This window comes from Lucilia sericata, unplaced genomic scaffold, assembly GCF_015586225.1.
Source record: "Lucilia sericata isolate MDLA Ls3-8-SP2 unplaced genomic scaffold, ASM1558622v1 Contig000097F_arrow, whole genome shotgun sequence".
Taxonomy (NCBI): Eukaryota; Metazoa; Arthropoda; class Insecta; order Diptera; family Calliphoridae; genus Lucilia; species Lucilia sericata.
In genome coordinates, this window is record NW_023994129.1 from 109966 (window position 1) to 135000 (window position 25035).

General features: G+C 31.1%; 1 protein-coding gene across 1 annotated transcript in view; it reads left to right on the forward strand.

Moving 5' to 3' along the window:
- Window positions 1-793: 793 nt before the first annotated feature.
- The window catches only part of LOC119599962 (venom dipeptidyl peptidase 4), a 51042-nt gene continuing 26800 nt past the window's right edge, over window positions 794-25035 (forward strand). The window contains exon 1 of the mRNA XM_037949925.1: window positions 794-1466. Within this exon, the coding sequence (XP_037805853.1) occupies window positions 1350-1466 (117 nt within the window). The 5' untranslated portion in view covers window positions 794-1349. The remainder of the gene's footprint in view (window positions 1467-25035) is intronic.

Sequence of the window (25035 nt, forward strand, 5' to 3'; positions counted from 1 at the left end):
GCGATTTTTTAAAAATATTTGAAAATTGATTAGATATTATTTGTTATAACAAAATCTAATATAAATAAAATTATAGAAAATAATAAATTTCATAAATTTTCAACAGAAATTGTAAAGTTTATGTACATGCAAATGTTTTTCAAATTCTTAGAAAAAGGAACCAAGCATAAAAAAATAAACGGGCTATAATGGCATAATAAGCCACACAAGCGAAAAATATATAACAAAAAAAATGATAAAGAAAAGGGATCAACAACATTTGAAAATATAAAAAACGAAACAAAAGCAAAAGCTCAAGCAAATTCGCACAATTGATTTAAAAATCAACACCACATTAAATACACAATTTCAAAACGCACAGCGGATACAGTTTCCCTAATAATAAGAAGAAAAAAAAACAACAGCTAAAATACACAATTTTATGAAAAAAACTCACAAAATCTTAAAAAAAAAAAATATTTTAAACTCATAACGCTCATTTACTTGAATAAGGTATTAAATCCAGGAATGTTATTGCAACACAACAACTTTTAGTAAAATTAAGTAAAAAATCTTCTTTAAGATCAAACTGGCGGATATTTAATAAAAATTTTGTTAAAATTTTGAGTTAAGACACTTCCAAAGTAAATAAGCCATGCAGATATAAAGAATAAGAATAAACGTTTTTATTGCAACAATAATAAACACACAACAATAGCAGCAACAGCATACACAAAAAAAGAACAAACAATTTTAAACAGATTCTACTCATTCCTCAGATAAAAATTTTAAAAAATAAACTGCAAAAAGTAAAATAAAAATAATCCTTGAAGAAAGAAAAAGATCATTTTAAAGAAAGACTATTGTTAAAAGTAAACAGACATAAAAATGTTAAAAATTAAACCTTTAAAATGTCTAATGTTGTTACAAAGAAATGTTTATGCAAAGCTTTGTACTAAATGGCTTTGTTAAACTAAAGAAATTAAATTTTTAAATACTTTATTACCCGAAAAAAAGGGATTTAAAAAAATAAAACGCAAAAAAAAACTAAATTGCTTGCTTAAGGATAACGTTATATTAACTAAGTGACACTTAAAACATTCCTAACGAATTTCCTGTTTTCCTCTTTAATTCCTTAGAAATCTGTCTATTTAAAATACATTTACAATTCCTACTAAAAATTATTTTCCTACAAACTTTTTCTAACACTTTTACTTCCTTTTTATTACGCTTAAGTAATAATTACCATATCCTTTCAATCATTCCCCTTGTCTGAAGCTTTACTTCGCTCCGCTTCTTTCTGTGTGCTCTTTTTATCCTTCCTTCCTTCCATCCTATCCCTTTTTCCCTCTTTGTGCAAGTTAAACACTATGGTTGAGATACAAAAACCGAATTCAGCTTTAAAACGTCCATCATTGAAACGTGAAACGGTTGTTGTCAATAATAGTGCACCCATGAAGAAGGTTACGCTGGTGCCAAAAGAGGAGGTAAGTGTATGTTTTCCATTTCAAAAAAAAGAAATATTTATTTATTTCTTGTTTATTTGGCTTCAAGTTTATTGAGAATAATGTTCATCCTTTGGTGTCGTAGTCAGGAGTTTGTCAGGAAATTGTATTATGGCATAATAAATATGGAAATAATATTTGTTGTCGTTTTGCCAAATTGAATGTGTTCTCCATCTCTATTAGTTTTTTATTGATTAGTTTTCTCGTTTTTTTTTTTTTTTTTTTTTTTTGATGAAGAAAATGGGAAAACAAGGATATTATTCATTTCGGCTATAAAATAGTAGATTAAAAATCCATTTATATCGATTTTTTTCTTAGAATGCAGCATTGGGAAAATAAAGAAATATTTTCTATTATTTAGAGATTTTTTATATTTTACAAACAAAAATCTCTGAGTATTTGCTTTCTGTTAACTTTTCTAAAAATGAAAGTTCTAGATCGGTTCTAATTCAGATGTAGATCGGTTCTAATTCAGTTCTAGTTCAGTTCTAGTTCAGTTCTAGTTCAGTTCTAGTTCAGTTCTAGTTCGGTTCTAGTTCAGTTCTAGTTCAGTACTAGTTCAGTTCTAGTTCAGTTTTAGTTCAGTTCTAGTTCAGTTCTAGTTCAGTTCTAGTTCAGTTCTAGTTCAGTTCTAGTTCAGTTCTAGTTCAGTTCTAGTTCAGTTCTAGTTCAGTTCTAGTTCAGTTCTAGTTCAGTTCTAGTTCAGTTCTAGTTCAGTTCTAGTTCAGTTCTAGTTCAGTTCTAGTTCAGTTCTAGTTCAGTTCTAGTTCAGTTCTAGTTCAGTTCTAGTTCAGTTCTAGTTCAGTTCTAGTTCAGTTCTAGTTCAGTTCTAGTTCAGTTCTAGTTCAGTTCTAGTTCAGTTCTAGTTCAGTTCTAGTTGAGTTCTAGTTCAGTTCTAGTTCAGTTCTAGTTCAGTTCCAGTTCAGTTCCAGTTCAGTTCTAGTTCGGTTCTAGTTCGATTTTTTTTAGCAGAACTGAACTACTAATTTATTTATATTTTGCATTTTTTGGATTAACTACTTAAATATTCTAAATCCATTTCCATTAAATTTTCTCGGTATCAAATTCTTTTTCTTGACAGTAACTTTTTTCCAGCGATTTAGTAAATTTCCTCTTTTTTCCATAAACAAAGTTTTCTTTGACATTAATATACGTTATCTTCTTTTATTTGTGTTTTTTCTTATATCTAGTTCATAGAAAATACACTTTTTCACATTATTTTGGCATTTCGTTGTGTAATCTTGAGTAATTAGTATTAATCAACAATGAAAAGGGGGCGCTGCGCTCTATTGTCTATCCGCTCAGTTTACTTGGCATTTTTTATCATTTTGTTACAAAAAGGATTAAAAAACTTTTTATATCAATTTATTTGGAATTCATGGCACAAAAAATACTCCGTGCTAAAAAAAAGTCCTAAATGTTTGAATAATTTTTTCGTGCAAGTTCTTTTTACTGGTCAAGGCTTTAGGCAACGCCTTTAGTTTTTGTACTTTTAATTTGGTTGTTGGTTTTGTTTCTTTTGTCAAGTGCCCAGTTAGTCGTTTGTTATTTTAGTTGAAAATTCTAACAAATATTTATTTAATTACGGGTCATTTTCAAAATGTTATTTAAAGTTTAAAATAAAAAGAAAGAAAACAAAGTTTTTGAAAGAAATTTAGCAAGAACACAAATCTTACATTTTAGAAAGCCGATTATATTTAAAGTTGGTTAAAAGGTTTTGGAATAGATTTTTCGGTTAATGTTGAAATATTGTGAATAATAAAGCTTAAAGTTTAAAACTACAATACATTTTTTTGAATGGTAAATCGATCGACAACTCCATCCAGCAAGAGATAAAAATAAAATGAAGTATTAGTGGATCCGTAGGTTTTTGTGGCCTAGCTAAACTGGTAGTTGCCTCCCTAACAATTTTGCTCTTTTTTTATTAAGTTTATTTTCATGTCATTTTTTATCCCGTTTAATAGAGTGAGATTATTTACCAACAAAACTCAAACAAACAAACAAACAAACTGATGAAAATATTAGGGGAAAAACTGCAAACTTTGTTTTGAAAATTGACCCGCATTCATTATTTACTTTTATACTTGTATGTCTATTTATCTACGTGTGTGTGTGTTTGATTGTTTGTCAATATTTTAATGTTTGATTAGATGTGGGCTTTAGATTAAAAAAATAAAAAGAGCAAAGATAGTCGATAAAAACGTGGTACGTATGAAGGGGACGTTTATTTAGGCAAATATCTCTGGGGAAAATAAACAATTTTTCGTATTTTTCTTTTGAACAACATGACGTATGAGTGATAAAAAATAGACTTCACTAATAAACTAAAAATTCCTTAAAACACACTGTGAGTAATCGAATTTCGTTTAATTTTGGCGCTGCTGCTGCCTTTGGTGTATTTTATTAACAAACACAAATATGTATTTAAGGACTGCAAAAATATGTATCTATGTTGCTAAAAAATAAAAAATACGACAGCAGACTTAAAATTCTTCATTTTTTGCAAGTGTAAAGGTAAACACCGCTTTCACATTCTCCATTATAAAACAGATATGAATATTAAATGTTATCTTCTTTGAAATCATCCTCGTAATATGTACGGTAGACCATCATAAATATTATTGAATTGATATAAAGAATATACAATTTTAGATAAATAAATCCATATGAAAAAAACCAACATCCAAATGTTACTAAACAAATAAACTGCAAACGTTGTTTTTCTCTTTTACTTTTTCAAGGGATTATAATTTATTTAAGGACATTTTTTCTAGTTCACACACATGTATAATACAATTGTTTGCATACCTACACATACAAAGAAACGTGAAAAGATACGAAAAAAAAATCCAACATCCAGCTAAAGAAATAATGTTATTATTTTCTGTTGCCAATGTAACACCAAACATTTCTATACCCAAATCAATTATTTGCCTTTGGGCAAAAAACCATAAATTTTATTTAAACAGCAGCACTAAGTAAATGTAACTGTAACAAAAAAAAAATTGGAAAAAATTACAATACAACACAATTTATTAACAAACAACAAAAAAATAAAAGTCCAAAAAAAATCCCAAAAAGTAACATTTTGAAACCCTCCAGCAAAACTTATCGTATGACACTGTGCCCACGTATTTTAACGACATGTTTACATAAAAAATAAACAATAGGAGCCAAAAAACTTAAAACCTCTTAAAATGTTTAAAAGCACTAATTACTGTTGTCTTTGTTTTGCTAATAATTATTTTTGGAGTTAAAAATATTACAGCTTAATTATAATTAATAATTAATTCACCTGAAACATTTTAAATTAATCTTACAGAGTTATACAGTTAATGGTAATATTTAAAGTGTATCTTCTATAGGAATTATTTATACAAATGCACTTACAATTACAATTTTAGGAACTGTCTGAAAGCATAGTGTAGTGTATATAGTTTTAAATATAGATAGATATATAGATAGATAGATAGATAGATAGATAGATAGATAGATAGATAGATAGATAGATAGATAGATAGATAGATAGATAGATAGATAGATAGATAGATAGATAGATAGATAGATTGATGATAGATTGATAGATTGATAGATAGATAGATAGATAGATAGATAGATGATCGATAGATAGATAGATAGATAGCTAGATAGAATAGATAGATAGATAGATAGATAGACAGACAGACAGACAGGACAGACAGACCGACAGACAGACAGACAGACAGACAGACAGATAGAATTGATAGACAGATTGATAGATAGATAGATAGAATAGATAGATCGATAGATAGATAGATAGATAGATAGATAGATAGATAGATCGATAGATGATAGATAGATAGATCAGAGATGATCGATAGCTAGATAGATAGCTAGATAGATAGCTAGATTAGCTAGATAGCTAGATAGATAGACGGACAGACAGACTAGATGCTAGACAGATTGATAGACTAGATAGATAGAATAGATAGATAGATAGATAGTGATAGATAGATAGTAGATAGATAGATAGATAGATAGATAGATAGATAGATAGATAGGATAGATAGATCGATAGATAGGTAGATAGATAGATAGATAGATAGATAGATAGATAGATAGATAGATAGATAGAGATAGCTAGATAGATAGATAGATAGATAGATATCGATAGAGAGATAGATAGAAGATAGATAGATAGATAGATAGAATAGATAGATAGATAGATAGATAGTAGATAGATCGAAGAATAGATAGATACGATAGATAAGATAGATAGATAGATAGATAGATAGATAGATAGAGAGATAGATAGATAGATAATAGATAGATAAGGATAGATAGATAGATAGATAGATAAGATGATAGATAGATAGAAGATAGATAGATAGATAGATAGATAGATAGTAGATAGATAGATAGATAGTAGCTAGCTAGTAAGTTTAAATGTTACAAATAACCCAACATAACATACATATTTTTTTGTTTTTGTAGAGTACAACAACGAAAATGTTTGTTTTAATAGTACTATTAAAGTTACCAACACCCTCCATTTTTCTAACGACTCTTGTTCAAAGTCATTTCACTCAAATAATAACAACGAACAAATTTTTACAAAAATAAAAAACTTAAAAAATCTGTCAAAAAGTTTTTGTCAGTTGTTTTGTGTTATTAACAAAAACAACGAACAAGTTGCAGAAAAAAACATGAAAATATTTAAAATTACTCGACTCAAGAGTTTTTTCCCAGAACTTGGCTAAAGTGACTAAAGGAACGAGTGGATGGATACATTTCTCAATGTGTTTTTTTTAACGTTAAGTTTTTATTTACGGCAAAAATTATGTCCTTTTCGCGCATAAAGTGCTTTCATGATTTTTTGTTAATATTTCTAACATTTCGTTCATTCATTCCCCTTTCCAATTTTTTTGACAATGTTTTATGACACTCAACAGAGTTTAAAACACCAAAAAGGGCCTGTTAAAACTGTGTTTTTGTTCTTAAAGACAAATCGTTACAACAACTACTACTAAGTAGGGTTGTTGTGTGTTTCCTGGTTTTGATGTCGGTGTAGTAGTCTTCTTTTTATGTCCTGTTGTAAATTATTTAAACGTTATTAAGCTATAATTTTATTTCGGGCATAGCCGCCGGAGTTTGAATTGTTGTTTATCATTCAGTTAGTTGTTGTTACAGATTTTTATTACTCTTTGTAGGCAGTTGTTGTTGCTGTTGTGATAAGGTCATTAAATAGTAGTTGTTTGAACAATTATGAAACATTAAAAATGTATTTAATACTATTTACTGGCAAGTAAGTAAAACTGACAAATTTTATGACTATTAATGTGGAATGTTTGTTTTCTTTTGTAATAATGAAGCGAAATATGTACATAAATCAGTATCTGACATTAATACCTACATAATCTGCCAAAGAAAAGTCTGACAAATTTTAGTACTAATTATTTTAGTTTAACCCTTTAAATCCATTAATTGCTCTTAAACCCCCTATTTAATAGCTGTCATTAAATTTTGAAAAGTTCAACTAAATTGTTAGATTTTTATAACAAAAACCTTGAAACTTTTATTTTAACTTTTTCACTTACGTGTCCTGCTTTGCGTGTCTCTTACTTAACTCAATTAAAAGAATGAAAATTTATAACACACGCCCACTGTACAAAACATTTTTGAATGTTAGTGGAGATACATTTTAAAACTTAAATATATCTTAGACATATGTACATACAAACAAAGTTTTGCCCATAAAAGTTCATGTTTAGACATTGCAATTTGTTTTAAACTGTAAAATGTGACCATTTCAAAGCAATCTGCATTAAAAATAAGAAATATTTCAAAAACAAAACTAAGAATTACAAATATTTGTTGTAGAAAACTACAAAAATGACAAGAAGTACAGTATGTTTATGTAAATGTTAAAACAATAACAACTATAAACAAATAAAGAAAGACTCGAGATTTAGGCAAACACAATTTTCTTACACCCAACTTTTTAAAAGGATTTTGGCAAATTCTTAAATAAGTTTTTACAACACAAAGCTAAATGAATGAATGATGTTAAAAATTCTTTAAGATGTCTCAATGAAATTGAATGCAAATACTTAACACTCTCGCTTACAATTAGGGAGTTAGGTAAGTACTTACTACGATCGAGTAAGTACTTACCTAGTTCTTGAGTAAGTACTAGTCACAACCATATTTTTGTTGGGTAAATATCATATTTTTAATTAAAACAACTAAAAACTGTCTTCAAAAACTAGTTTGTTGTCTCAAACATTTTCTTCGATTTTTTGATAGCAATTTTCCTGACATTGTTTTCTTTTATATGTCAGGCTAAAAGAAAAGATTTTATACAAATTTGTACACCATATGAATATAAAAACTAACACATATTGAAATGTATTTACCCAGCAGTATTGCACAATATTTTTCCAAAATTTTAAGTTAATTTGAAGTTGAATATATATTGCTTTATTATTTGACACATACATACGCACTTTTATTAATGCCGAAAGGAAAACAATTGTCACTTTATTGTTCCCAAGTAATCTGGTAGGTAGCCTATCGTATTTTATTTGATCATCCTCTTCTTCTGAGTGTAAATTGGTTACTTAACACATTCGAAGCAATATATTCCAGTGTCAGTTGTCCATTTGTAATATGTTAGAATTTTGGTTCAATGGATCAATCAACTTCCAGGAAAACCACGGAATTCGATAAGAAATTGTATCTAATAGTAGAAAATCACCCCAAACTGCAGGGTATTTATGCATAAGTGTGTATATATCATTTGCTTACATACACACACTTGAAATTCAAGTATACATATATATCATATGTATGTGTATTTAAAATGTAGATACAATTGTAAATAGTTTCGACATTTAAAAGCAAATTAATACAACAAGAAATGAAAACAAATAAAAGTGCAAAAGAACGGAAAATTTTTATTAAAAAAATTCCATGTTTATTTTTTATTGAAAAAAACATCGAATAGACATATATGTATTTTTAATTAAAAACATATAACAAATATAAACAAAGGAAACTTTAGAGTTCAAAAACTCATTGTGGAAAAATTAAAGTTTTTTAGACTTTGTATTATAAAGCAACTGTATAAAAAGTTTGTATCTTTTCCTAGAAGAAAGCGAAATTTTTAAACAGATAAATAATAGAATATTATCTAGAAGCGATTAAAATAAACATTGTCTTTTTTATAAATTTAAATAATTAATTATTTCCTTATTTAAATTCCCCCAAAATGTGATTAAAGAAATGTTATTAATTATTCCACTTTTAGGTGTTTTTTATATAAAAAAAATATTAAAAGGTAATTAATTTTATTATACTCTAACAATTTGTAGACATTTTTATGTTTTGGTTTAAATAAAAAATAAGAGGAAAAGGAACAAAACCAAAACAAATTTATTTTAAAATGCTTGTAATTAATTTAATAAAAATTTTTGCGGAGAATGGAAGAAATGATTTTTATTGTATTGTATGATAAAATACAAAAAAATGAAAATAGTATTGAACTTTTCCCAATAAACATTTTAAGCTAGATTTTAAAATTTATTGCTAATTTTCCAAAAGAAGTAATTTTAGCATTTTAACCCCTTACTTGGTAATGGGGTGCTAATTAAAAAGAAATATGTTCAGTTTAATTAATATTATATTATTAATGTCCTATGATTAGACGTTACTGTAAATCACTGTCTTTTTAGGATGCATTTACTCTTTGACGAACTGCTGGGAAGGCCTTCATTTTTAAATACATGTTGCGGCAATTTTAACAAGGCTACCAAATTTCTATTTACCATTTAGCAATCTGGTCAAGGATTTAAAATGTAAATCAATTGAAACAAGTTTTGATAATTTAACTTAATTTTTCCTAAATGTATGCTTTAAAAATATAATGTTTATGTGGTTTAGCAGACATACAAAGTAGATAATAATTAAATTGAGCTTAAAAATTAAATTATATACAAAACCACACATACTCAGTTTGGCAGGATACCCAATAAGCATTTTAAAGATATTTTCATATGGAATCAAATTAAAATTTAAATTTTTAAATTAAATTATTAAATTATGAGTTAATTATAACATGTCCCTCGATGGTAAACAAGTTTGTTTAAAAACGGTCCATTATTTCTTTTTAGAGCTCACAATTTTGTTAAATATAACCTACGCAGGGGGGAAAAGACGTTTTAAAATTACACACGCTTGGTACCAAATGGACACCAAAGTGTTTATAATTTATTAATAACATCCGTTGTTAAAGTATGTATGGATAATTGTCAAATGTAAAAATGTAAAAAGTACAACAAAAAATAATAATGTGTTATCAAAGTGACACCGCTATGGTGTCAAACAGAACGTTGCGTTGTGATATCGACAACGATTCGTTGTCGAAATGACACAAAGCGTAATCGATGTGGCAACAATGCGTGGTTGCAATGAAAACGATACGTTGTCAAAATTATAACACATCCGACGTCTAAATGTTAACAAACGTGACAAGCTCACTTTTGACAACGGATTGTATTAATTTCGGTACTTTTCTACCGATTTTTTTCCTCTGTGTAGCCCCCATATAAAGACTCTTTCAGAAAATCAGTTTTTCATCCAAAAATTAAATATGTATATCGGAACGAGGACACAATTCGTTAGAAATGTGTTATTTTTATACCCTTCACACACTTTTCACACACTTTTCACACACTTCACATATAATTTTCTGACCCCATCAAGAATATATGAATCTTATAGATAGCGGAGTCGATTAAGTTATGTCCGAAAGTCTGTCCGTCTGTATATATCCAGTATCCTAATCTTCAATAATTCTATCAAACATGCTTTCCAGAAGATCGTTTTTTTTAAATCGCTCCATATATAACGGTGATAACCTCTAAAAATGTCAACAAAAAATTTGTATTTTTCTGCATGCATTGACAAAAAGAAAAAACAACATTCAGCTTATATAGTAACATATAGTTTTTTGGTACTTTTTAGTTTTTGAAATGTACCTTTTGAATTCTCTATAAACATAAAATTAAACATTCAGTGTCCTGAGTAAATTAAAATCTGCAGGAAATGATTTTTGGTAGTTTTTCGTTCTTCAAATGGCACTTTTTCGGCTTTCTGCAATATTGAACCTAGAAACATAAAATTATACATATAGGATCCTGATGGAGTGGACATTTATTTATAAAAGTAAACTATTTGGTACCTTTTCATTCTTCAACTTTTTAAATATATTTTTTTAATATTAAACACGGAGCGTCCTTATTGAATAAATATCTATAGAATGGGAGCTTCTCTTATTTGTTCTATTTTTCTTCAGTTCCAATAATTTACAATTTGATATCAAATGTTTGCTGGTTAAGTATAAATCTTCATATGTAGATAGATATACATATATGTATGTGTAAGTAAACGCGAATCCTTTTTTAAAATAATATACATTAAACACACACACAGAAGAAAACCACATAAAAAGAGATAAATCGTTTTGCTTGTGTAAACCATTACAACATATTTACACATACGACGTTATGTTGAATTTTAACTATAATTGTTAAATAAAAGATATTTTACTCCCACTCCTACTACTATCACCCCCAAAACATTATTTCCAGAGACACACTACTATAAGTGTGTATCTTATTCTTGTTATGGTTAAATACACTTACTTACACGCACACATACTTGAAAAACTTTTAAACCATAATAATAAAATTTGATTTTATTACTTTACAGTTATTTTTGGGTGTAAGGTTCGTGTATTCGTTTAAGTTTTCGTAAATGTATGTTTTTATTAAAGAACGTGTGTATCGAAGAGTGTAAAATATTTAAAATTCTCCACAGTTGTTTGTTTAAGTATAAATGACCTTTAGTGTTTTGGTTTTAACGTTTATATTCTCGTTTTTATTTCTTTATTTTACTTCACGTCGTAAGTTAAACATTTTTAAATGCCAGACAATTAAGTTGGGGTTTTTATTATTACGCATATGTTTAAGTTTAAAAACTTAACAAAGTTATTAACTGCGATTTAATTTTATTTAAGTCTAAAAAATAACAACCTTGGTAGTTTTTTCAAATAAACAAAGAAATATTACCCATTTTAAATAGTGTGAAGAAAAAATAGGAATTTTAATAAACTACTTAAATTTTTATGTGTTCTTTCTTATGATTTAAACACAAATAATTTATTCCATTTCCTTTGATTTCACTGAAAATTATTTCTTTACTGTAATGATGTGTAGCAATGATAAACAAAATTTTTAATTATTTATTTGTTTTTAAATGTTTTTAAAAGAAACGCACTTAACTCTTTTACGTCAAACCATGATTTGACAAATATATTGTTTTTCCCTCAAAATAAATCACAACTTACTTTTAAAGAGACAAAAAAATCAAAAATGAATAATAGATCTTTGTCATTTTGCTGAAGTGACGCCCTTGAAAATGTAATGATGTGTGCAGATGATAGACAGAAATAAGAATTCAATTTTTATTCGAAATCTGATGATTTGATAAAATGTTATTAGTCATTATTAAGTAAACATTATTAAGCTTAAATATAAATTAAACATAAAATGTTAAATAGAAATTTTTTTACAAAATTCTCGCAAAAAAATAAATCTTTTTTAATTATAATTTTAGAAAAATTTTCTAATTTTAGCAAATTTTCGAATAAACTATTATTCTTCTTTCCTTTTCTATCAATAGAACATATTTTTAGAAATTTGAATCCTTAGTTTACGAAAATTAAAAAGAAAATTATTGTTCATTCATTCTTTTCGTCGTACAGGACGTATGATTTATATTATAATTTTTCAAATTAATATGACGTATACGTACTCCACACAATTGAAACAAGATGTTATGATGATTACATTGTAATCTCAATGTCTCCCGTTTTTATAACAGTTATTTATATTTAAATATAAATTTATATCTACAAAGCATGTTCTCCAAATACGTTCGCAAAACTACAAATATAGAAATATAAAACCTCCAACAAAAAACATACTAGTACTCGTATCTATTTATTTGTTATCTTTCGTATGAAATTTTTCAACAATATAAATTGACACCTTTCAAAAACGTTTTCTAACAAGCAGGCACTTGATGCAAAGTGATGATAAACACCATAAAAATATACAATGCTGTCTATAGTATGTTCTGCTGTTATACAAGTATTTTTGTTTTCTTTTATTTTGTAAATTATTCGATTGCGTGTGACTTATTTTTACTTCCTGTTACCCACAAACACGTTCACATGCACAAACACACTCAACTTTAACAATAGAAAGTTTATAAATGATAATAACAGGTGTAAGTGTCAGTGGATGAGTATGTGTATGTGTGTATTTATTGTAATAGAAAAACTGAGTTTTAACAGCAATAATACTCATATACAACAACAATTTATAATATGTCATTTCCTCTTGCCATTGCATTAGACATTTACCCTCTCTGAACACACACACACCGAAACATATCTACAAAACAGGATATTATCATATTGACATTTTCTTTATATTTATTGTTACTTCTTGCTCTTAGAATAGAATATTTATACATTTCAGCATACATACAACTTAACAATGTACATATGTATGTATAAAACATTTTTTTTTTTTTACTTTTTCGAATAATGACAGCTGTCAGTATGTTGAAAATACATAAAAATAAACGAACAAAAAAAACTAACAAGAAGAAGATGATACAATATGTTAATGTTTTCTTTTTATATTTGCATTTTTAGTCGAGAGGTGTAAGCGTGTAAGTTTTATTGTGAATTATTATTCATGTAAAGTTTTCATATCCTTTGTATGGATGTCCCTGTATACACATACACAAACAATCACAGCAAATTGTAGTTTTGCATGTGTCAGCATATGCAAATTACTTTCTAACATAGTTTATTCCAATTTTGTTTTTGTATATATTTATACAAGTCTGACAGGAAACTGGTTGTTTTATAGATATTACTTGAATTGATTGATTTTTATTTGATGCTTATGTTATTGGCCAAATTATAAAAGGTTAAGGGAAAATCTAGTTATGTACAAATACTCCGAATGTATTACTAATATTTGAAAAATATATCAGTTTATTTAATTCGTAAAAGAACTTTTAATAATGACAGATTAATCTTCTTTTACTGATTAATTAGTTTGTCAAAAAAGATATAAACACTGTAGTAATGTTTTCCGCAAGAAACTCGATTTATGGTAAGCAGTTATTGAAAAAATACTTTCAATAACTTCTTTAGTATTCCCTCAGGGCGTATGATTTATATTGTATATAATTTCCTGATTTAATAACACGTATACGTAACCGACACAATTGAAAATGATCTTATGTAGTGTTGCCAATTAGACTATAGACGAGACTATAGACTAGAATATAGACTAGACTATAGAATAGACTATATACTAGACTATAGACCAGATTTTAGACTAGACTATAGACTAGACTATAGACTAGACTATAGACTAGACTATAGACTAGAGTATAGACTAGACTATACACTAGACTATAGACTAGACTATAGACTAGACTATAGACTAGACTATAGACTAGACTATAGACTAGACTATAGACTAGACTATAGACTAGACTAGACTAGACTATAGACTGACTGTAGACTAGACTATAGACTAGACTATAGACTAGACTATAGACTAGACTATAGACTAGACTAGACTAGACTATAGACTAGACTAGACTATAGGCTAGACTATAGACTAGACCTATAGGCTAGACTGTAGGCTAGACTATAGACCTGAACCATAGACTAGAATAATAGACTAGACTATAGACCACATTTTAGACTAGACTATAGACTAGACTATAGACTAGACTATAGACTAGACTAATAGACTAGACTATAGACTAGACGATAGACTAGACTATAGACTAGACTATAGACCTATACTATAGACTAGACTTATAGACTAGACTATAGACTAGACTATAGACTAGACTATGACTATAGACTAGACTATAGACTAGACTAGAGACTAGACTATAGACTAGACTATAGCCTAGACTATAGACTAGACTATAGACTAGACTATAGACTAGACTATAGACTAGACTAATAGACTAGACTATAGACTAGACTATAGACTAGACTATAGACTAGACTATAGACTAGACTGATAGACTAACTAGACTAGACTATAGACTAGACTATAGACTAGACTATAGACTAGACTATAGACTAGACTATAGACTAGACCTATAGACTAGACCTATAGAACTAGAACTAGAGACTAAGACTATAGACTAGACTATAGACTAGACTAGACTATAGACTAGACTATAGACTAGACTATAGACTAGACTATAGACTAGACTAGACTATAGACTAGACTAGACTAGACTATAGACTAGACTATAGACTAGACTAGACTAGACTATAGACTAGACTATAGACTAGACTATAGACTAGACTATAGACTAGACTATAGACTAGACTATAGACTAGACTATAGACTAGACTATAGACTAGACTATAGACTAGACTATAGACTAGACTATAGACTAGACTATAGACTAGACTATAGACTAGACTAAGACTAGACTATAGACTAGACTATAGACTAGACTATAGACTAGACTATAGACTAGACTATAGACTAGACTATAGACTAGACTATAGACTAGACTATAGACTAGACTATAGACTAGACTATAGACTAGACTATAGACTAGACTATAGACTAGACTATAGACTAGACTATAGACTAGACTATAGACTAGACTATAGACTAGACTATAGACTAGACTATAGACTAGACTATAGACTAGACTATAGACTAGACTATAGACTAGACTATAGACTAGACTATAGACTAGACTAGACTAGACTATAGACTAGACTAGACTAGACTATAGACTAGACTATAGACTAGACTATAGACTAGACTATAGACTAGACTATAGACTAGACTATAGACTAGACTATAGACTAGACTATAGCTAGACTATAGACTAGACTATAGACTAGACTATAGGACTAGACTATAGACTAGACTATAGGCTAGACTATAGACTAGACTATAGACTAGACTATAGACTAGACTATAGACTAGACTATAGACTAGACTATAGACTAGACTATAGACTAGACTATAGACTAGACTATAGACTAGACTATAGACTAGACTATAGACTAGACTATAGACTAGACTATAGACTAGACTATAGACTAGACTATAGACTAGACTATAGACTAGACTATAGACTAGACTATAGACTAGACTATAGACTAGACTATAGACTAGACTATAGACTAGACTATAGACTAGACTATAGACTAGACTATAGACTAGACTATAGACTAGACTATAGACTAGACTATAGACTAGACTATAGACTAGACTATAGACTAGACTATAGACTAGACTATAGACTAGACTATAGACTAGACTATAGACTAGACTATAGACTAGACTATAGACTATACTATAGACTAGACTATAGACTAGACTATAGACTAGACTATAGACTAGACTATAGACTAGACTATAGACTAGACTATAGACTAGACTATAGACTAGACTATAGACTAGACTATAGACTAGACTATAGACTAGACTATAGACTAGACTATAGACTAGACTATAGACTAGACTATAGACTAGACTATAGACTAGACTAGACTATAGACTAGACTATAGACTAGACTAGACTATAGACTAGACTATAGACTAGACTAGACTATAGACTAGACTATAGACTAGACTATAGACTAGACTATAGACTAGACTAGACTATAGACTAGACTATAGACTAGACTATAGACTAGACTATAGACTAGACTAGACTATAGACTAGACTAGACTAGACTAGACTATAGACTAGACTAGACTATAGACTAGACTATGACTAGACTATAGACTAGACTATAGACTAGACTATAGACTAGACTATAGACTAGACTATAGACTAGACTATAGACTAGACTATAGACTAGACTATAGACTAGACTATAGACTAGACTATAGACTAGACTATAGACTAGACTATAGACTAGACTATAGACTAGACTATAGACTAGACTATAGACTAGACTATAGACTAGACTATAGACTAGACTATAGACTAGACTATAGACTAGACTATAGACTAGACTATAGACTAGACTATAGACTAGACTATAGACTAGACTATAGACTAGACTATAGACTAGACTATAGACTAGACTATAGACTAGACTATAGACTAGACTATAGACTAGACTATAGACTAGACTATAGACTAGACTATAGACTAGACTATAGACTAGACTATAGACTAGACTATAGACTAGACTATAGACTAGACTATAGACTAGACTATAGACTAGACTATAGACTAGACTACAGACTATACTATAGACTAGACTATAGACTAGACTATAGATTATAGGCTAGACTAGACTATAGACTAGACTATAGACTAGACTATAGACTAGACTATAGACTAGACTATAGACTAGACTATAGACTAGACTATAGACTAGACTATAGACTAGACTATAGACTAGACTATAGGCTAGACTATAGACTAGACAATAGGCCAGACTATAGACTAGACTATAGACTAGACTATAGGCTAGACTATAGACTAGACTATAGGCTAGACTATAGACTAGACTATAGACTAGACTATAGACTAGACTATAAGCTATGATTTGTAAAACAGACATTTTAAAAACGTCATATTTGACTAGAAAAACGTCAAATTGTCAGCACTGATCTTCAAAATTGTCTGACAGGTATTAAACCTCCAAAACCCAGGATAACAGGTTCCCAACTAACATTTAAATGTTCATTTTGTAAAAATTATTGACCAATTTTAGCTTTATTTCGAACTTAAAAATTAGCATTAAAATATGGATGGCTCTTAACTGGGGGACAAAAAGGGACAACATTGAAAACCCGAAACAGTAGCACCAACAGGTAACGGATTTTATTGAAAGCTTTTTCATACCATATTAAACATTAAAATACTTTACCTCATAGCAACAAATTAATAATCTACATATGTTACTGAGCGTTAACATAAAATTTAATTTAAAACTCTTTTATAAACACAAAACACTATGATTTGGCGCTGAAGTACCTTTGGGGAATGTTGACATAATTAATATTACGAACATAGAGCAATCAAAGTAAACACTTTTTTCTCTCTCTCTATTTTTTTGCTTTAGCTACGAAAATAGGAAAATTGAAAATATTTGTTTAATAATCGTCGGCTCAAGGTTGCGCGTGTTTAAGGTGCGTGTGGGAGTTCAGGAAAGACAACACAGCAGTAATAACAAGTGAAAAAAATATTTATGTATTTAACGAATAAATGAAGCACGAGTAAGTTTTGCTTTAATATACATAAATTAATTAAATCAATTAACAGAAGTTCATACATGATTTTCACATATGATTGATTAATAATTTATTCTAAATAAACTTTTGGCAGAATAAAAAAAAGAAGGAAAAAATATTTATTAAAAATGTTCAAAATTGATAAGGGAAACTAAAAAGAGACATGTTTATACAACTGTGAATATCGTAAGACTTGAAATGACTCCCTGCAGGAATGTTAAACAAATTAAAGAAAAACATTTTAACAATAGTACAATAACAAAAGTCCTTTTAAGCATATAAATAAATGAACAAACCCAGTTCATCCTTTAAGTTAAAGACATTGTAATTATAACATGTCTAAGGAAAGTTTCAAGCTAAAGTATTTTTGTTATGTGTTTGTGTGTCTATTGTTTTCTACTTGTATTGTTTGTTAATAAACAGAAAAGGCTTCCTTTATTTTTTTTAGTTCTTTGTTTTGAAACAAAAGGACACAAATGATATAAAGCTAATTTTATGATGATATACAGAGACATTGTCCTTGTCATATATATGATGGCGTTTAATATAACACAGACACACACTTAAGGATATAAACACATACACAACAATAATCATTTACTTCAGTACACACACAGATAAACAATAAAGTAACTAACTATACACACTCGCTCACTCTCTGTACCTCTTCTTTTACTATCGCTTTTGCTAAAATACTTTAACAGAAGGTAAATAATGATTACGAATGCAAGTGTGTGAAAAACATGGAGAATTGTGAAGTTATTTTGTCTGTTTTTTTTTTTTCATCCTCTGAATCAACAATAACAAAGGACTAGTACTAGCACCCATATGTATGTAAACTCAATACATTGTGTACATACACACCCAAATATATTTAAATAATTCTGTATGTATTGCTCGTTTTTAACGTAAAAACACATACATGTATGTATAAAATATAACAGGAGCTCAGCAAAAATGACAAAGACATCATCACGTTCAAAATGTTTATTGTTTTGTTTAGTTTCCATATAAAATAAATTTTTGTGTATATTTGTACTGAAAAAAAAATATTTACACAAATTCTAATAGAAGCTCACTTATTTAATATACTCACAACAGAATACGTACATATGTGTATCTTTATGTATGCTTATATGTACATTAGGGGTGAGTTGGAAAAAGTTCCCTTTTGCAATATGAAATTTTGCTGTTAATATTTCTTTAAAAGAATCCATCTAACAAGTATATAGATATAGAACATTTTGAACCGATCCTCTCGGAATTTGTTAGCACTCGTATGGGGCTAGGATGAAATCTTGGACCAATATGCCCAAAGAAACCTTATTAACAAACAGCCAGAAACAAACAGTCTTAGAAACAAAGATTTTAACGAATTGGTACTTTTTGGAAATTCTAATGTGGAAATTTGATTTTATTCAAACTCATTTGAAAAAAATTGTAGATTTAGTAACACTTAAAATGCTATTGGGACTATTTTATTGGTACTTTATTTCATTCTTCAACTGGTACTTTTTGAGTTTTCTATAATATTGAACCTAGAAACATAAAATTAAGGGGTGGAACCCAGAGTAAATGATAATCTAAAAAAGGAACTTTTCGGTACTTTTTGCGTTCCAACTGATACTTTTTGACTTCTTCTTCGCCTAGCCCCCTTACCCCCGAATGGGGCTTTTGAATTTATAATTATGTTAAATATTGTAGAATCTATAAAAAAATCTGCTAATCTTGGTTTTATATAAGTTTAAATGATACTGCCGATTTTCATAATGATCGGTTCTCCTTTGACCCTAGCCCCCATATAAAGTCCCCTGCAGAATATTACTTGAAGGTGAAAATTCACCTTTAAACACTAGTATCCTGACGAAATTCTGCATAAATAACTTTAATGTCATCGTAAATCGCTCTACCAACATTTATACGAATAGGTCCATATTTAGCTACAACATACGACTTAATAGTACCTTTATAGTTATAATTTAAAATATACTTTGATTTGTGTTTTATAATAAAAGTATACCCCCTAATGTAAGTACTTAAACTGTGCATTACAATGCCACAATTTCAATATCGTTAGCTGAATAAATCAAAAAATTAAAAGTTTAATTAATTTTCAAGCGCAATATTTTTGTGGTTTCTATAGCGTTTTAAATAAGAAATACTGATTAAAAATGATGTATGATGTCTCAAAATTCAAAAAGAACAACTGCATAACACGCTTTTTAAACAAAACCCTCAAGAGAACAATAATTATAATTGTACCGATTAGATCCGGTAAAACTTAGACGATAACAGACAGACTAAAAATAGTGTTGTTTGAATATAAAATTTCTTGGATTATTTGGTCGAATGCTAATTATTGTTTTCAAAGATCTTTTTAATTTAAGCTGACGATATGTTATTATTTACCCTAGAATTTTTAGTTATTGTATAGTTTTTTTCTCATTTTCATAAAAAAATACATATAAATATACTTGTTAGTGCCTCTGTGTGTATGTATGTACTTTGTGAGGAGATGAATGAATAACTGACTGGGATATATAATTTAGTTTTATTGTTTGTTCTGCAGTATGAGTTAATTTATTTTTAAAAGGAATTAGTTTTTTGTTATATTTTCTGTTTTCATGTTTTTTTTTCTCTTTCGTTCTTTGTCAACATCAACAGCTGCTGGTATTTGAATTTGTCGCCCAATTGGCGCCTTTAGCTTTAATATAAGTAGTACGACGAGTATTGTATTCTATTTTAGTTTATTTAAGCATTGACAGCATAGACTAAGGATAAGCTGTTGAATTAAATAAGAATATGAAACTAAATTATTAAGAAGCAGCTTTTTATCCCTAGTAAAGCCGTTATTTAAAAGAAAATTTTAGTTTTTTTTATTAATAATTAAAAAAAAAAACAAACAAGCCCCACATTCTTAAAGGGATTTTAATAAACTCTTTACAAAATTTAGTTATTTTAATATGGTTTTTATTTAAATAAAAGAAACAATGCAAATTATCGTCTGTCTATATTCGTATGTGCACAATAATTTTTATTATTATCTTTTATATTTTGCCTAAATTTTTAAGTTGTAAATACTTTTAATAATTTGCTTTTTTGGTACTTTTATGCGTCTATGTTTTAAAATGAAAAATATTTGTCCTTTTTTTAAAGCACCAATAAAGAACCCTCCGGTATTGTTTCTCAAGAGAATCATTAATTTTTTATAAGATATAAATCGACTTTTTGTGTCTAGACTATAAAAAATGTATTGTTTTGTTTTATTTGATTATAAATAGCTCAAAAATCCATTTTATACTTTTAGTTTAAGAAAAATTTACACATTAAAGACATAAATATTTTATTTAAAAAGATTAATTCTCCAGCTATTAAAACGATTTGAAAGTAATTTAGATATTAAAAGGGAAAATTTACTTTTGTCTATGCGGGTGCAAGCAATCAACAACCAAGTCAACTTAGCCTAAAAATATGCTTCGCTTTTTATCAAAAAAATAAATAAAAAAATAATTCTTGGAATATTCTTGAGCAAATACAAGCTGAAAATTTCACGAATATTAATGAAATCTTTACTATCACAAAAACATTCCAAAATGCTTCGTCCTACTTTCAACTTCCTCTTCTTTTTATATAATAGGTTTTTATACTAAAACCTGAGTTAAAAAAACAAAATATTTTTTTTTTATTTTATGGCTTAAGGACTCAATATAAAACTATAAAAACAAATCATATTGTTGTCATTTATGATTGTTGTATGAAATTATGCACATAGCTTTGCATATTTACAAGTATTGTTTAAAAATTTATAAGTGGTTTTTGCGTGAAAAATTCATAAATATTTGCAAATTTTATTAACAGCACTAGAGTGTGTTAAAACAAAATTAATTAACATTGAGAAGATACAACTTAACACAATGAAACCTTTATAATATGAATACTTTTTCATATGAAATAATAATTTCTTCCCGAATAATCATTGTTTCTACATATCCCTGGTGTTTTATCAAGCTCCTCAAAAGATCACCTTATCATAATCTTAGTTGACGCAAACATATAATGTTTAGCTAAGCATCCTCTCAAATTATTCATAATTACATTTTTAAGTACTATAACACCTATATTTATAATTTTGATTACGTAATCATGTAATATGTATTCATATAATTGATTTAGCCTTAATTTAAAAAAAGTATAGTTGCGACAACTTAATATACGATTACAATAACCATAATATTGTTAAATTTATTCAAAATGATTTGTAACCTTGACCAACTAATTTTTTCTCTGCGTGCAGTTTTAATAAATGTTTTTCAATTAAACTTAAGACAAAATGTCAACAAATATTATCTTTCTAATTTGTCTTTCCATTTTGTCTGTTCTCTTCTTCATCCAAAGTGTTTTTGAAAAACTAAAAACAATTAAATAAAAAACATTCTTTGTTGATTTCAAATCTTTCAAATTGTCGTGGTCGAGTTACTTAATGACATTTTTATGAAGTTTTATTTTAAAATTGTTCTAACATTTCCTAAAAGCGCCGCTGTTGCTGCTGTAGTAGTTAGAGAAGGTCCTGATAATTGGGTCACATGTCAGTGTATAAGTTTGAATGTACAACGTATTTGTTTTTGTCTTTATATATAGAACATAAAACAAAATGCACTTTGTTCATTTAATGTCATCATCGTGAGGATGATGACAATGATAGAAAGTAACATTGTTGGTTACTTGATATGGGAAGGAATTGTATAAAATGTAATGTGTGTATGAATACTTAGTTTACATGTATGCTTACACTGACTTACAAAAATAACGAATTTTAGTTATCGCATAGATGTGGTACCGATTTTGGAAATAAAAAAAATAAAAGCAATAAATTGCTTATTTCGCCATAGAAATTTAGACTGAAATATTTTAATTTCAGAAATAATACGCCTCTTAAACTATCGTATAAAAACATATCGGCAATCGTTGCTATTGTGTGGCAATTGTACATTAAACTGTTTGTTATTCACTGTATAACAAAAAAAAACTTAAAACAAATTTGGATAAAAAGTTAAAATAAAGCTTTTTGATGTTATGAGTCCAGGAAAGAGAGGGAAGGGAGGAGAAAAAAGGGACAAAAGAAGGAAAAGGGGGGGAAAGAAAGAAAGGGAAGGGGAGAAAGAAAGGAGGAGACAGGGAAAAGCAGGGGCGGAAAACGGAAAGGAAGGAGGAGGGCGACAACGAGCGAGCGAGGAGCGCGAGCGAGCGAGCGAGAGAGCGAGCGAGCGAGCGAGCGAGCGAGCGAGCGAGCGAGCGAGCGAGCGAGAGAGGCGAGCGAGAGAGCGAGCGCGCGAGCGAGCGAGCGAGCGAGCGAGCGAGAGCGAGCGAGCGAGCGAGCGAGCGAGGAGCGAGCGAGCGAGCGAGCGAGCGAGCGAGCGAGCGAGCGAGCGAGCGAGCGAGCGAGAGCGAGAGCGAGCGAGCGAGCGAGCGAGCGAGCGCGAGCGAGCGAGGAGCAGAGCGAGCGAGCGAGCGAGCGAGCGAGCGCGAGCGAGCGAGCGAGGAGCGAGCGAGCGAGAGCGAGCGGCGAGCGAGCGAGCGAGCGAGCGAGCGAGGAGCGAGGAGCGAGCGAGCGAGCGAGCGAGCGAGCGAGAGAGCGAGCGAGCGAGCAGCGAGCGAGCGAGCGAGCGAGGGGCAGCGAGCGAGCGAGGAGCGAGCGAGCGAGCAGCGAGAGCGAGCGAGCGAGCGAGCGAGCGAGCGCGCGAGCGAGCGAGCGAGCGAGCGAGCGAGCGAGAGCGAGCGAGCGAGGAGCGAGCGAGCGAGCGAGCGAGCGAGCGAGCGAGCGAGCGAGCGAGCGAGCGAGCGAGCGAGCGAGCGAGCGAGCGAGCGAGCGCGCGAGCGAGCGAGCGAGAGCGAGCGAGCGAGCGAGCGAGCGAGCGAGCGAGCGAGCGAGCGAGCGAGCGAGCGAGCGAGCGAGCGAGGGGCGAGCGAGAGAGCGAGCGAGCGAGAGAGCGAGCGAGCGAAGCGAGCGAGCGAGAGCGAGCGAGCGAGCGAGCGAGCGAGCGAGCGAGCGAGAGAGCGAGCGAGGAGCGAGGAGCGAGCGAGCGAACGAGCGAGCGAGCGAGGAGCGAGCGAGCGAGCGAGGAGCGAGCGAGAGAGCGAGCGAGCGAGCGAGAGAGAGCGAGCGAGCGAGCGAGCGAGCGAGCGAGGAGCGAGCGAGCGAGCGAGCGAGCGAGCGAGAGCAGCGAGCGAGGCGAGCGAGCGAGCGAGCGAGCGAGCGAGCGAGCGAGCGAGCGAAGCGAGCGAGCGAGAGAGCGAGCGAGCGAGCGAGCGAGACGAGCGAGCGAGCGAGCGAGCGAGCGAGCGAGCGAGCGAGCGAGCGAGCGAGAGCGAGCGAGAGCGAGCGAGCGAGCAGCGAGCGAAGAGGAGGAGCGAGCGAGCGAGCGAGCGAGCGAGCGAGCGAGCGAGCGAGCGAGCGAGCGAGCGAGCGAGCGAGCGAGAGAGAGAGAGCGAGAGAGCGAGCGAGCGAGCGAGCGAGCGAGCGAGAGAGCGAGCGAGCGAGCGAGCGAGCGAGCGAGCGAGCGAGCGAGCGAGGAGCGAGCGAGCGAGCGGCAGCGAGCGAGCGAGCGAGCGAGCGAGCGAGCGAGCGAGCGAGCGAGCGAGCGAGCGAGCGAGCAGAGCGAGCGAGCGAGCGAGCGAGCGAGCGAGCGAGCGAGCGAGCGAGCGAGAGCGAGCGACGAGATCGAGGAGACGAGCGAGCGAGCTAGCGAGCGAGAGAGCAGCTAGCGAGATCGATCGATATATCGTAGAGAGCTAGCGAGCGATCGATTATCTATCTATCTATCTATCTATCTATCATAATCTATCTATCTATCTATCAATCTAGCATCTATCGATCTATCGATCTATCTATCTATTTATCAATCTATCGATCTACTTAACTAATTAACTAACTAACTCAGAAACGAAACTACTTACTTAACTCCCTATTTGCAGGCGATCGTTGTTGTAAGTACTTGCCAAACTCTCTATTTGTAAGCGAGTTGTGTAAGTACTTGCCTCCAATGCCATCTCCGTGTTAAATAATGACTTAAAATGCTATTGTGTAAGTAAATTTTAGCATTTTAATCCCTTGCATTTTAATATAAGTTTTTGCTGGGAATATTTACTTATTCAAAACTTTTTATACTTCAACCTTTGCT